A 16,346-nucleotide genomic window follows, 5' to 3' on the forward strand; every position below is an offset into this window, starting at 1 on the left:
CCCGGTTTTATACTGAGTATGCAGTTTATCACCCAGAGGATACTCTGTATTCAAAGTCATTGGATCCTTTTTTCCCCAGCTCAAGAAGCAGAGCTCCATGTTTTAGCAAAGCCTGTGAGCTATAAAAAGAGTGTATATTTATATAGATAGTCGAGATATCGAGAGCTTTTGGTTCCATTTGAAGGGCCAGAAGTTTGTTTTTACTTCGGCAGGTAAACCAACCAAGCATGCTAAGTTAATTTGATCGGCTGTTTTTAGCCTTCCAGGTTCTTGCTGAGGTAGCCATATTAACTTTAAAACTCACACATGGAAGCAGACCAGGTGACTAAGCATGCTGCATTACAGCCCCGGACACTTGATGGGTCTGAGCAACTCACAGTTTCCACCCTAGTTCTGGCACAGTATAGCTGGGATTAATAATTCAACTTTAAGGACCCCAGAACGAGAAGAACAAGTGGTCCACAGGGGGCAACTTCTTATGAAATAGGCCTTTGGAAAAGGTGATCATTTATGTCTGCCAGCCACTCTTTTCCCTCCAGCTTGACACATGGACTGTGTCATCAGTCACAAGCAGTTATGGCTGCCTTAGTAAATGAGCGTGGGATAGAGCCAGGGGTCACCACAGCTGTTTTTATAACATACCATTTCTTGTTTTACCTGTTACCAAAGGTGTTACCAAAAGCTGAACATCCCTTCCAGAGATTACAAAAAGATATATCCAGATGCCCAAGTCAGGATCTTACGAGTATGCATTTTGTCTGTATAGACATGTTTTCTGGATGTCTAGTGGCAAATGCTACTGCAAAGGCCACAGTAAAAAGTGTTATCAGAAGTAGTTTATAAGTACAGAGAATAACAGAGGAAATCATTTTTATAGGAGAGTCCTTACTAGAAGTTTTGAGGTTTTATTTTTACACTCCCTATTGTCTACAATGAAGCGGAAAAAGTAGATTAAGAAACTAGAAAACTTTTGCCTGAATGTTTTCTTATATTTTATAAAGCCCCTGTTGTGATATGTTCACCGATTTATGTGGGACATTATAATATCATACAGTCAATATTAACCAGGCCAGAATGGTCGATTTGTCCAAGCCAACTCAATTTTAATATAACAGCTGAAAACCCTTTGATGTGTTGGTCTTATGCAAGTCTACCTAGGGATGTGAGGTATGGGCTGTTAACCTAATTGAACATTTCAAAGGGTACATTGTTTAAAGGACCATAGAAGAAATATTTATTGATGGTAATTAGACTTGAGGGGGTAACAATGGGATCAAGGAGTGTTTTGGGTTGGCCTAGCGGAGGCTCCCTCCTGTGGGGCTAATATATCTAAGGGGACTTGTTGATATTAATATGCAAGAATAATGTAGGTATTCCAAGGGCTCAAAATGGTATTCAGGTGGTATCTGTTAATCTAATCTAATTACACATATCTAAGGGGACTTGTTGATGTTGATATGCGGGAGTGCAAATTGGGGCGGTTTATGACTACAGCTGTTCACGGCTGGGAGTTGTTGTCTGTTTGAAAGACTAAAGCTAATCAAAGTCCTAAATTGAAACGGCCAATCAAATTGCTCAGCCATTCAATAGTTAGTGAATATAACATGGCATTCAGTCTATAGTTTTTAGGTGAGGCTTGTCTGTGTATGGACACACAGACCTAGGAACATGGGGTTCTGAATTATATCTACTCTGTCAGATTTTTTGTCATCTGTGGACTTTGGACTTTGTTCTGTGTTGGAAGTCAATAAAGTGCATCTCTGGAAGAATTGGGTTTCTGCGGAAGAGTACTTACTAATTCATTATCATACCACTATACTACTTCTATATCCACCCAATACATAATATACCCGATCACTACATTGGTGCTGTTCAAGCGACCAGAAGAGCATTTTCAGACTTAGTAACAGAAGTCGGTGGTGACAACAATCCTGTGAGGTGACAGAAGACTGTGAGGACCCAGGAAGGAAGTTCTAGGAAACCTAACAATTGGTAAGTGTGCCTTGTTCATTATTTTTTAAATAGCAATTTTTTTTTTTTTGTCATTATATTCTTTACAATGGCTTTGGCTGTGTCTAGTGGTGGCAATAGCACTAAGGGAGAGGATGTGAATATATGGCTGCTAAATTATATAAAAAGTAATGGGGGGCCTTATGAGATTCCCCAAGAATATAGACAGTCATGGGATTTAATGAAATGCTTTTTATCCGATAATGTCTTTGATAAGAAAACTAAAGAAAAGAAACGTAAGGGTATCATTATTCAGGGACTACTGTCTTGTTGTACAGAATTAATAGAGGAGATTAAGGAAAAAAAGCAGAAAATTCTAGAACAGACTCAGAGATATGAGGAAATATTTGAAAGAGAAAGGGTTGAATGAGAGGATATCGGATCTCAGGTTGCACGCTATCACTACTGGGGAGGCATTGATTGAAAAGGCAAAATTATGTGATGATTTAAGTCGGGTAAATGAGGAATTGTCAGTTAAAATGCAAATTGTTGAGAAACAGTTGGAGGAGTGTAAACATGCTGCTAACATTGCTTTTGATAAATTGGCAGAAAAATCAAGTTACACGCATCAAAATGATACCTCTAAAATAAAGCCTGATGCCAAAGATTATAAGCCAATATATCCCTGGGATGAGTTACATGCAGCCCCATGCATACCAGCAGCTCCTACCACTACAACAACTGTATTGAACACTGACGATTCAAGTGAAATTAAATTGATTACAAAACAACTAAAGCCACAGGAGATGGAAGCTATTATAAGGGAGATAGGTCAGGTACCCCGCTATGATGTAAACAGGTTCATGAAATGGTTCTGTGATTTGCAGAGAGTCAGAGACACATACAACTTGAATGTGGAGGACCTAACTAGAATTTTGCAGAAAAGTGTAGGTAACGGATTGTGGGCACGGATTTTGCAAAATTGTGGCCAGCGTCATAAAACTAAGGATGTTTTAAAGGAACTATTGAAAGCATTGTATGGTGTGACGACAAATGTGTCCTTGTCAGGAAAAATTAGGCAAATGAAGAATGAATGCCCATATGAACTTGCAGATAGAATTAGCATTGTGATGGAATATGTGATGACTGGGAATCCCGGTTTTGAGCGTGGTGGTTTGGTTCATAGGGCAATGTTATTAGAAGCATTGGATGGTGATGTCAGGGAAGGCATTTTATCTGTTACACCTGATCCTAGCGATTATAGTGATATTTTGTTAAGAGCGGATAATGTGTGGAGGAGAAAGTGCAGAGAGGACAGTCTTGCGGTTGATGCAGCTAGAATTTTTAGAGTCGAGGGTCAGCAAAATAGAGATGATTCAGGACCAAGGAGAGGAAGATCTTATAACACTTCAGGTAGTTATAGGAGGCCAGAATCCAGAGGAAAGCCTAGTAAACAGCCTTGGGTGCCGTTTAGTGAAATAAGAAGTGAGAGAGATCGTTTTATATAGCTCAAGAGGAGCTATATAAAATACAGGAAGAAATGAAAAAAATAAAAGCAGGAGGGGTCAAAGTAGCAACAGTAGAAAAGGAAAGTGCTGTGTCTCCCTCTACCCGTCATTGTTAGGAGTTCTGAGCCCCCCACGCCCCTTCCTGCCGATTCTTAACTGATTTAACATTAGACTCCTGGGGGCGGCCCACTGTTGATGTAACATTAGGGGGAACTCGTGTAAATGCGCTGTTAGATAGTGGGGCAGCTATTAGTTTTAGTAAATCAGTTGTCCCTGGAAATGAGAAAATTAAAATAACAGGTGTCACTGGACATTCCATTGAAGCTCCTTTTGTGCATGGTGTTGAGATGCAAATAGGGGGAGAGAAGTGGAAGTGTGATGTTGTTTGTCAAAATCAGGACATAATTGGTGCTGATGTCTGTGTACAGCAGGGTCTGGTAGTTGATCTTGCAAACATGAAGTTGTGGAAGATGCCTGAAAATGACGGATTGGGTCATGTGTGGCATCCTCCCATGGAATTGGTAACAGCAGCAGTAAAGCCCGTTGGTGTGTTACATGGAGATTGGGACCCCTGTTGGGATAGTCTAATGGGTGAATTTGAAGATATAATGGCTAAACAAGATTGTGGTAGGATGAATACAATGATTTTATTGGAAGGATTTGATCCGGCACCTCTCAAGCAATACCCAGTTCCAAAAGAGGCCATTAAACCTATAACAGAAGCTATAGAACAATTGGAGGCGCAAGGTACATTAAAAAGGGGTGCATCAATATGCAATTCGCCAGCCTGGCCAGTCATCAAACCCGATGGGTCGTTCAGGCTGACGATAGATTACCGTGCCTTAAACAAATATGCTAAACGTATGGCACCTGTGGTAGCAGCTTACCCTGAAATGATTGCCAAGTTGACGCCAGAAATGAAATGGTTTACGGTCATTGATATCAGTAACAGTTATTGGAATTTACCCCTTGACCCAACATGTCAATACAAAACAGCCTTCAGCTGAGCGGGCCTTCAATATTATTGGACAGTTCTTCCGCAAGGCTACAAAGACAGTGCAGCAATATTTCACTCACATATGAAAGAAATGATTGATAAATTTTCAAAACCTGAAAGAGTAATTTCATATGTTGATGACATTTTGATTGGGTCAGCCTCTATGGAGGAGCATGTGAACGATGTGAGTGAAATGTTATTGCTTTTGAAAGAAGCAGGTCTGAAAGTTAATCCAAAGAAAATACAATTGGGAAAGCAAGAAGTCCAATTTCTGGGTGTTACTGTAGCACAGTCAGGGCGAAGTATCAATGAACAAAGGGTCGAGCTGATAGGTAAGCTACCCGTGCCCACTGATGAAAAAAGTCTGAGACAATTCTTAGGCATGACAGGTTTCTGCAGGGAGTTTGTGCCTCATTATGCATCATTAACAGAGTGTTTGTATGATCTGCTGAAGCAAGATGAATGGAAATGGAAATCAGAGCACACACAAGCTATTGAAGCATTAAAGGAAACTTTAGGCAATGCCCCTTCATTAGCATCACCAGACCCCAACAAAGAATACAGACTCTATCCACATGTAGGCCTTGGTACTTTGTCTGTTGCACTCACCCAAGACTATTTTGGAAAACAAAGACCTGTAGCCTATGCTTCACGTTTACTATCAACTGTAGAACAGAAGTATCCTTTGTGTACTCGTATGGTGCTGTGTTGTTATTGGGCAATCAACAAATTCAGGTACTTGACAGGTACAAAAAGAGTCATCATTGCTAGTCATCACACTCCTATAGTCATGTTAGCAAATGGAAAATGGAAAGAAGCAGATGTGAATTGTAAAAGGCTGGCGAGGTGGACTACAGCTTTATTGTCAGAGAATATTGAGGGTTTGATGTTAAAAGAACCTAGTGTCCTGATCGGTGGATTGATGATTGAAGGTGAAGCTCACGAATGTCAAGTGCAAGGAAATAGTTTGCAGCACAGAGTTTTTACTGCCGTATCCAAACCTTTTGACCTTGAAAGTGAATGTTGGTACATTGATGGTTCCTCTTATTATAAAGATGGAAGTAGAATCTCAGGGTTTGCTGGTGTTTGTGTAAAAGATGGCGAGGTACAGAGACAATTTTCATATTCATGTAGAGCTCGTTCTGCACAGTATGTGGAGATAGCAGCACTTCTGCAAGTTCTCACTGAGTTAAGAGATGATGGTGGAATTGTTAACATTGCTTCTGACTCAGACCAGGTATGCAAGGGTGCAGTTGTCTATCTTTCATGGTGGAATGTGATGGGCCTTAAAGGGACAGATGGCAGTGAGATAAGATATGCATCCCTATGGAAAATGATAGAGGAGGAAACGCAATTCTTTTCAAAAATTAATATCCGAAAGGTACAGGCCCACAGAAAACAAACAACCGAGCACTACTGGAACAATACTGTAGATAGATTAGCAAAGGAGGCTGCAGTAACATCCCCCGAATGGCCTCATATAGAGCATACTTTGTCATTTCCAGTGTCTGCCCTTACACGTGCCCAAGCAAAAGGAATTGAAGAAAGGACATGTGAGTTGGGTAAAATACAAGATCAGGATGAGGAATTAGCTCAACTAAAAGAAATGTGTAGGACTGGGCCCATACAGTTTGAGGGTCAAGAGATGCAGATGAAGGATGGCCTTCTAATAACTTACAAAAACAATTTATCTTTATGGGTTGTCCCAAAAGGTGTGAGGAAAGACATTCTAACATGGATTCATGGATCCCCTGTTGGTGGACACCCCAAACTTCCTTTAGCTTTAGAGAGATTAGATCATGTAGCATGGTGGCCTCAAAATAAACAACACATGCAGGACCATATCTTATCATGTTTGATGTGTGCCAGGCATGATCCCGCAAATAGGAAGAGGAGAGGGGCACTGATGAGACAAGCTCCCATGGGACCATGGGAGCGAATACAAATTGATTACACAGGTGAATTGCCTAACACTGCACACCAGAACAAATATTTACTGGTTGTGGTGGATTCCTTCAGTCACTGGGTCGAAGCTTTCGCTACCAAAAATTGTACTGCCACTACTACTGCAAGGATCTTGGTCAAAGAAATATTTAGTCGGTGGGGGATACCAAAAGTTTTAGACAGAGACAATGGGCCAGGATTTGTAGGTAATGTGATGCAAGAGACATGTAAGCTCCTTGGGGTCATCCAAAAATTTTACATCTATCACCCTGAGTCTGCGGGACAGGTTGAACAAATGAATAGGACAATTAAAAATGCTCTTAGAAAGGTTGTCAATGAGCAAGGTACCGATTGGGATGAAAAATTACCCTTTGTTCTGGCAACTATTCGTTCCAGAGTTTGCAGGTCCATAGGCTTTGCCCCTTATGAAGCTCTGCTCGGCAGAACAATGAGAACGTGGGAACATCTGATAAATCCGGTCCCAGCCGCATTAGAAACTGTGTCATTATCTGAATCATGGGTAGAGATCTTAAAGGATCATGTGATTACAGTACATAAGGCTGTGTGTGCCACTGATGAATGTACCCATAAAAGCTCACAACAGTGGTTTAATGCAATGGGTGATACCAGCGAATACCAAATTGGGGCTAGAGTAATGTTGCAGGATTTTTCTGGGTTTCACCCATTTCCTGGGGCAAAGTGGAAGGGCCCTTATGCAATCATAGACAAAATTGGACCCTCTGTTTACTTATTAGACTTGGGAGAGGATAGGTCAAGATGGAGTCATGCATGTCAGATCAAAGCATTTAAAGGAAAAATGGATTTGATGGATGAAAGCATTGCCTAACTTTCTTCCTGAGATTGTCTTTCAGGTCCCAGGAGTAATGCGAATACCAGAGGACTACATCAACATGAAGACATCCCCCCTGGACAAATACAAGCCTTCTCTATTAGCATGTGTGTTGATAACAGCGTCAATCACTCTACTACTTTGCATTACAAACATCAGAGTGGAAACGTGTCAAGTTAAAGAATTGGAGTGCTTACCAGTGGGGAAATCTGATCGAAGCAAAAGAAGTGTAGTGGATCATACTACAGAACTTACTGTTTTACAGGAATCAGAAGGCATCCAGATACATGGGGATATGGTAAAGGGCATAGTCGGGGGGTGGATAGTCGTTAGATGTGAGATCATGATGCCAAAATCTGATTACTTTGTGGAATCTGCTGTTTGGACTTACCCAGAAGGAAGCGATCGTCACAGGAGTACAGATATAATATTAGTGGAGACAAAGAATGGACCACAAATGCAAATTACTTTAGAAAGGAATTTTACAGTATTTAAGGAGGGTATTATATCCTGTAGTCCTCATGACGTGGAGGACGGAGTCCATACAAAAATCCTACATATAATGGTCACAAATTCTAGAGACTGTCCTACAATTTTACAGTGGCCAGAACATGGACTTTTCCTTGAACGGACTCAAAATTTAGTATATAGCGATGTTTCATATTTATCGTTACCATCATTGTTGAATTTTACATCATTTAACATTCCAGAGAGTTGCCCAAAATCAATGGGATTATGGTTTAAAACGTTTTTTCAAACACATGTAAACTTATTTTGGGATGCTACACAAGGGCTTAATTTTAAGAAAATTTCAAAGAGGGATCTGGGTACTGATATCATATCAGGCCTTAGTTTGGGTAGTTCGATTTGGAATAGGGTTGATATAGAGAGTTTAAATATAAGAGAACAGAATTTTGTGGGTGGATTACAGCAGATACTGCTTAAAGGGAGAAGAGTGGATTTAAACACTCTAGCTGAAATGAAAATAGATATTCAGAACATTCACACCATGGCTGCAGATTTGCAGAACATTCAAATGTCAGTGAGTGCACTGAATAAAACCCTTCAAACCAATAATGTATCCAAGTCTATAGTCTGTGGTATTATAGGAAACTTGCTGAGTGAACACCTGAGCCTAGGGCTTCAAGAAATCAAACAAGGAGAATGGCCAAGGATAATGAACTCAACTTTATTATTCAATCTTATCAAAGACAGTGGTGTTACTTGTAGGAACTTTGCCCTTGCTAATGTAAGGAGCCTGGATACTCTTTGTAATAGAGATCGCATCGGAAAGCAGGAAATACCTCTGACTGTCGACATCCCTACATGGTCAACAATACCCTTACCCGTATACAAGATGATCATTCTTGGTGAGGTGGAGGTGAGAAATGGCACTAATATACTGAAACAACTGCTACCAGAAAGCAAACTCGTTGTCAAGGACAACCAAGTGTGGAAAACCATGGACCCCAACTGCTGTACTAGACATGCCCAGGCTTGGCTTTGTTCCTGTTCTTTTGAGTGATTGGAGTACATAGAGGGCTGTGCTGCTGCACACTCTGGAAACTGCCTGGTTCGATTGCAAAAAATTGAACCAGCCTGGAAGAGAATAATCCATGGAGAAGGCCCAAGGGTCTGTGCATTGGGGGTTCCCTCATTCACTTGGCAGAAACAAGTTCAGTGCTGGACCCCGATCACAGGATGGTGTGTGAATCTTACAGATGGACTGTTAACAATTGGAGAGGAAGACATTCGAGCCAATATCCAGATGAATCAAGTATCTATGGACATTGAGCAAACTGATCTTGGCAATTGGGACTCTATGGTTTCTCCTTTATTTAAGAAAATACCACCACTTACGGTTGAATTGGAAACATTATTTAAGAGGGATAGTAGGAAAATTATAGAATTACAAGAACTGGTAAAGGAAAACCTCATTAGTTCTAATAAAATTGCTAAAGAATTTCAGGAGCCTTGGTGGAGCATACCCAATAACACTTTTACTCACCCACTATTGAGAACTCTGTCCATAATTTTTGTGTTTATTCAATTTATATTAATATGTTTTTTATTTGGTTTATATTGTTGTGGTAGAAGACAACTAAGAACAATCCAGAGGAAGAAGGAAAGCATAGAGATGGCTTCAATCTTAAGAGCCAGGGATGTCTGAGCAGTTTGGTTGTGAATCGATTCTGATTCGAACCGATCCAAGTGGGGGTATATGTTGTGATATGTTCACCGATTTATGTGGGACATTATAATATCATACAGTCAATATTAACCAGGCCAGAATGGTCGATTTGTCCAAGCCAACTCAATTTTAATATAACAGCTGAAAACCCTTTGATGTGTTGGTCTTATGCAAGTCTACCTAGGGATGTGAGGTATGGGCTGTTAACCTAATTGAACATTTCAAAGGGTACATTGTTTAAAGGACCATAGAAGAAGTATTTAATGATGGTAATTAGACTTGAGGGGGTAACAATGGGATCAAGGAGTGTTTTGGGTTGGCTTAGCGGAGGCTCCCTCCTGTGGGGCTAATATATCTAAGGGGACTTTTTGATATTAATATGCAAGAATAATGTAGGTATTCCAAGGGCTCAAAAGGGTATTCAGGTGGTATCTGTTAATCTAATCTAATTGCACATATCTAAGGGGACTTGTTGATGTTGATATGCGGGAGCGCAAATTGGGGCGGTTTATGACTACAGCTGTTCACGGCTGGGAGTTGTTGTCTGTTTGAAAGACTAAAGCTAATCAAAGTCCTAAATTGAAACGGCCAATCAAATTGCTCAGCCATTCAATAGTTAGTGAATATAACACGGCATTCAGTCTATAGTTTTTAGGTGAGGCTTGTCTGTGTATGGACACACAGACCTAGGAACATGGGGTTCTGAATTATATCTACTCTGTCGGATTTTTTGTCATCTGTGGACTTTGGACTTTGTTCTGTGTTGGAAGTCAATAAAGTACATCTCTCTGGAAGAATTGGGTTGCTGCGGAAGAGTACTTACTAATTCATTATCATACCACTATACTACTTCTACATGATACCACTATACTACTATACATATACCCGATCACTACAGCCCCTAAGGGGGATGTTGGACTCTCTCCCTATAGGATTTGGTTTGGGAGTGTGTTACTTGCTTATATTTTGTCTCAGCAGCTGAAGTCCTCCATTAGGATCTCACAGAGAATGTTGCTGATCTTTTTAGGTTTTTGACAAACTCATTTATGTGTTTTCTCCCCAATTCCAGATCCTAAAAGTTTGGAAGGATCTAAAACTAAAGCCAGGTGACTTGTGGATTTTTAAGAGACATTTATATATAAGGAAATGTTTGGAGACTCAATGCAGCATCTATTTCATGTACAGTTTTTGCAAAACTTGAAGGAAAAGTCACCTGGATCCACACCAGACACTGCAAAAATGACTAAGAAATCTCTGTGCTTAATTTGTTTCCCTCTTGTGATCACAGTCTAGGGTACTTTTTGATTCAATTACCTTAATTGTAAGGGATATATATATATAGATATATATAGAGATATATATCTATATATATATCTCTCTCTATATAGAGATATATATATAGATATATATTATATCTATATATATATCTCTATATATATATATTTGAAGAGTAGTTTAGCCATGTTTAAGTCATATTTGTCTTTTGTACATCTTCCATTTTATGTAGAATTGTCTGTGTTTACATATGCTGATAAGTCACCATGCTAACAATTCAGCTAGAAGGCCATTCTGGCCACAGGAGTGTACAGCCAGTACTCTGTAAATATGTCTTATCAATCATTTGTTTTTAGCAATGAAAAGTTGTTTTGTAATAAAAAAAGCTGCTCAGCTATTATTTTCTCCACAATGGTGTTTTTGCCTCTTTGGCCAGGACTACCTTCACCTAAGTGTGTGGAGGTTCCAGGTTAAGGGTGATAGCAGGTGTGGTTAGTGATCAAAATATTGATCAAAAGAGGGGAGACTGTAATGGAAATTTGTAAGTACTGTATATAATTGTATTCTATTTTGTATGTATTGCACACTGCCCTCACTGTGTACACGGCACTAATAATGTATTCATTACATGTTTACATTCTTTCGAGTCCTGATTAGAATTAGTCTGCCTATGTAACTGATGACACAGTCCATGTGTCAAGCTGGAGGGAAATGTGATACCTACGTAATCATGTGTATAAAACCCTTCAATTGCGTCATAATAAAGCAGAACAGTTATTTGGAAAGATGCTGAGCATATCTTTTGTGTCTGTTCCCTTCTGCAGTAGTTATTATTAATTTGGAACCATTAATCAATATGAGGATAGGAGTTGCCTATCATCAATTTAATCAAGTCACGGGTCTCTTCTGGCTACATCAGTAGATACAAAATCCTTGGAGGTGTTTAGAAGTTCAGCAAATGAACTCGAGGAGGGAAATGATGTGAATTTTGTACACTCTGGAAACTTACGGACATTTGCAAAACTTTGCCCTCTATACAAGAGAGACTTTTCTGTTTTGCTGAAGACTATTTTTATTAACTTATAGAGTGTCACGTCAATCTTTTTCATGTACATTTACTATACGGTTGAGATAACAGTTTGGATGACCTTCATTTGTGTTCTTGTTACAGTGCCTTGAAAAATTTTCCACAGTTTGTCATGTTACATCCAAAAGCATAAATGCATTTTACTGGGATTTTATGTTATAGACCAACACAAAGTGGCACATAATAGTGAAATGGAAGAAAAAGGATAAATGGTTTTCAATTTTTTTTACAAATTAATATCTGAAAAGTGTGACATCCATTTGTAGTCAGCCCCGAGTCAATACTTTGTAGAACCACCCTTCACTGCAATTACAGCTGCAAGTCTTTTTGGGTATGTCTCTACCAGCTTTGCACATCTGGAGAGTGAAATTTTCGCCCATTCTTCTTTGCAAAATAGCTCCATCTCTGTCAAATTGGATAGAGAGCTTCTGTGAACAGCAATTTTCAAGTCTTGCCATAGATTCTCAATTGGATTTAGGTCTGGACTTTGGGCCATTCTAACACATGAATATGCTGTGATCTAAACCATTCTTTTGTAGCTCTGACTGTATGTTTAGGGTCGTTGTCCTGCCCCAGTCTCAAGCCTTTTGCAAAAGCTAATGCTGCGTACACATGATCGGATTTTCCAGCAACAAATGTTCAATGGGAGCCTGTTGTCGGAAATTCCGACCGTGTGTAGGCTCCATTGGACATTTTTTGTCGGAATTTCCAACAACAAAAATTTGAGAGCTGGATCTCAAATTTTCATACAACAAATTCCGTTGTCGGAAATTCCGAGCATGTGTACACAATTCCGATGCACAAAATTCTACGCATGCTCTGAATCAAGTACGAGACGAAAGCACTCGGTCTTGTAAAACTAGCGTTCGTAATGGAGATTCTTCACGCTGCAAATTTTGAAATCTTTCAATGCAGCGCATTCTCTTCTTCTTTAGAATACTAGAATAATTAAGTTGTTTTGCAGCTGATATTCACAGAGAGTTCTGACAAACTGATTTCTTTATAATTTCTTGTGATCTCATGAATACATTTTTTTTTTGCCAGATCTCCAGAATAATGTTTTTAACCTCCCTGACGGTTTTCCCGAGTGTGACTCGGGGTTAAAATTCAGTCCCATTAGCGGTAACCCCGAGCCACACTCGGGATTACATTGTAGGATCCTGGTGCCGCCTTACTTACCTTGTCCCCAGGATCCTGCGATGTCCCCCGCAGTGTCCGTGGGCTCTGTCCTCCTCCGAAGCCTCTCTGTGCCAGGCTTCGTTCCCTGCGAGTGTCACGACGCATGGGGGCGGAGCCTGGCGGCAAATTCAAAAAATTGTAAATATCATAACATACAGTACTGTAATCTTACAGATTACAGTACTGTATGAAATTATTTCACATCCCTTTTGTGCCCAGTGCTTTGGCCCATGCCCTGCATGCAGTTTTATGTTATATATACTGTTCTTTCTGCCTGGAAACTGGAGATTGTCCATAGCAACCAAAAAGTGTCCCTTTACGTCAAAAGTGGCTTTAGACCAGCTAGAAAACAGCGATAGTAAATTAGAACACTTGCAGAATTAAGCGATAGTGATTTATGGAGAAATTAATTTTATTATTATTATATTATTATTTTTTTTAATTATTTATATTTATTTATTATATTATAATTTATGTTTTTGTGTTTCAAACTTTATCATACCCGGGATATCTACTAGACTCTTGTTTGGACAGATTTAAGTGTGTTATTGTTAAGAATTACAGGCCTACAATATAAAACACCAAATTTCCATGCAAAATAATTGTACCGCTTTCAGCACCTAAAATCCGAAATAATCATACCGCCAGGGAGGCTAATTTTTGTTTATAGTAATCTCCTTTTTTTTGGAAATCAAGATCTCCTGTTTTTTTTTCTAGTGATCTCCATAATATTTTTTTTCATTTTGTGTGTTACCACAACACCATTATTATCTTGTATTTTTTAACTTCAAGGAGATTGGTTGGTGTTGGTGTCCCTTGTTAATTTGACATTGTATTTTTGAAATGTACCTGCCTACTCACAAACTGTCCTTTTTTAATTATAACACATACCCAATGATTTAAGAAAAAAAATATACACTTATTAGGGGTCGTAACAAAATAAAGAGCAAGGCAACGCTGGATAAACTGGTGACATTTGCAAAGCCTTTGTACCCCAGGGCACACATCACATATTTGACAGGCAAAGTTGGGAGCCTGAGGAGTCCATTTAATAGGGAGCACAATCCAGTCCAGGACTCTGAGAGATCAGGAACAGCAGCAGATGACATATATGTCCCCAGGCTGTGGTCTTACCACAGCCTGCATCTTTTGCCAGACCAGACCGAACCCAGGCCATAACTCTCTTGTCTTCCTTACACATTTACTTCCACGCTTGCTTCCAGGCTGTGGCTCTGGTGTTGGAGTTGTGGCAGGTGGTGGAGGAGGAGGAGGATGGTCCAACTCACACAGGTGGGTTTTGCTTGTGATTTCGCCCCTCAACCCCTTTTTTAGGGCCATATATATCAGTTCTTCACAAAAGAGGCGTTGGCCCACCTCCATTTCCTGCATTTTGTTGGCAGCCATAGGCCTCCAAAAGACTGGTGGGGGTTGTGAGGGCCGCAGAAGCCTGCCGAATTAACCCAAGTGCTGACTCCTTCACACTCCTCCCCTTCCTGGGCCTTTTTTGTGGAAGGCGGAGGGGAGGGACCTGGGATTTGGTCAGGCTACTGGGCCTGGCCACTGGGCCCAGCCACCTCCTGGCTGCCACTTTCCCCTGCCACCTCCTGGCTGCCACTTTCTACAGCCTCCTCCTGGCTGAGGATATCCTGTGTATGAAAAAGGGACATAGTTTTAGTTTATTGATCATCAATCACACACAATTTTGAGAAATATGTTGAACAAAGGTATACCTGACTCAAGCTGGGCTCCTCCACATCTTCTTCCTGGGTGGAAGGCCCAGGCTGGATGTTGGAAGCCTCAGCTGGGGTGGAAGGAAGAGTGGAAGGAAGGGTTGATAGTGATGGCGTGATTTCAGTCTAGTCTGACAGAAATCTCAGTCTGTCATAGTACCACAGCCTGGGTACATAAATGTCATCTGGTGCTGCTTCTGATCTCTGGGAATCCTGGACCTTCTTGTGCTACCTATTATATGTGCTCCTCATGCCACCAATTTTGCACTTCAAATGTCTGCCGTGAGGATCTGCGGCTTCACAAATTCCAGCGTTATCCAGTGCTGCCTTCCTCTTTAGTCGATTTGTATAAAAGGGGTGTTTTGTCTGCCACAGACAGGAAAGTTCTCTGTACAAATCAATGAATTGGGGAGGAAATCATGATCGTTGAATCGATCCATTTTCTCTGCAAGACACAATACAAGACAAATCCCAATGTCAGGCTAAACTCGCATAATTTTGATATAGGCCTAAATCTCTAAGCAGTATAGGCCACTGATGCCCCATGTTAAAATTGTACCTTCGTTAGAATGATCTGCGCTTCTGCTACTCCGTCCTCCGTACGTACGATGCACGCGTGTTACGCCTTATATACACTGTGCATGCGTGAAACTCTGCCCACCCCTGACCTTCTATCTAGTATATTCCCCGCCACTTGTCTTTCGGCGCAGTGGGAGAGCACATGGCAGAGGGACAACAGGTGCATGAAGACAGCAGCAACAACAAAAGCCCGGAGCCACAAACGTCACAATTCCAGAGGAGATTTTAGGCCTCTAATATGTCCTTTGTAGAGATGGTGGACATCTTGAAGAGGGCCGACTATGGTGGGAAGCATGGACCGTACCCAAACCCAAATGTCAGAAAGGCCAAGATCATGGCTAAAGTTGTGAAAAGTCTGCAGAAAATTTTTGGGGTATGGAGATTCAAGGATCAACTGAGGAAACGATGGTCAGACCTCAAATTGAGGGAGCAGGTTCAGTACAGAAGAATCAAGAGTGCTGCAAAAAAGTAAGTATTTTGTCGTGTGTTCCTATTCTTCTGATTACGTTTGTGCTGCTCCATGTGCTTTTCTTTACTGTTGTACAGTTTAAAATGGCAAGTTTCAGGTTCGTGGGCACAGTAATTGTTCCTAGTAAACATTGTTCGTTCGCCCACTAATACGATGTTTTTGCCAGGTGCAGGTTAACTACATTTGTTCAGGCCTATTTGTATTAAAAGAAGTTTAGTACATTGTTGTCTAGATGGGTTTGTAACTAAAATGAAATGCAAACTTGATTCAGTGTAAGCAGAGGACACTCAGCAGCTGTTTACACATCTGGACGCAGGAGCACTAGTGTGGGACACCAGAACAAACTTTTTAGGTTGTCCCACACAGGTGCTCCAGTGGATACTAGGGGTCTCTACATGTGTGATACTTTACCCAAAAAAGGTAAGTATTCAGTTTAATAAAGGGAAAAAATCATCTCTTCAGCTTGGAACTCCAAACCCGACAATTGTACAACACTTCCAAGCAATGTTTCATTCCTATTTCTGACCTCAAATATCTGTGTGCTAAGTATACCTTTTTATTATTCACATAGGGGAGAAAAGAATCGG

The 16,346-nt window shown here is 40.5% G+C and overlaps 2 protein-coding genes across 2 annotated transcripts in view; one reads left to right on the forward strand and one right to left on the reverse strand.

Moving 5' to 3' along the window:
* The window catches only part of BMERB1 (bMERB domain containing 1), a 774,318-nt gene that overhangs the window by 480,074 nt on the left and 277,898 nt on the right, over positions 1-16,346 (reverse strand). The window lies entirely within an intron of this gene.
* On the forward strand, positions 2,060-3,458 carry LOC141147364 (uncharacterized). The gene is given in 2 exon segments (XM_073634602.1): positions 2,060-2,356; positions 2,358-3,458. Coding segments are annotated over 2 exon segments (1,398 nt in total).

This window comes from Aquarana catesbeiana, linkage group LG06 (genome assembly GCF_042186555.1).
Source record: "Aquarana catesbeiana isolate 2022-GZ linkage group LG06, ASM4218655v1, whole genome shotgun sequence".
NCBI lineage: Eukaryota > Metazoa > Chordata > Amphibia > Anura > Ranidae > Aquarana > Aquarana catesbeiana.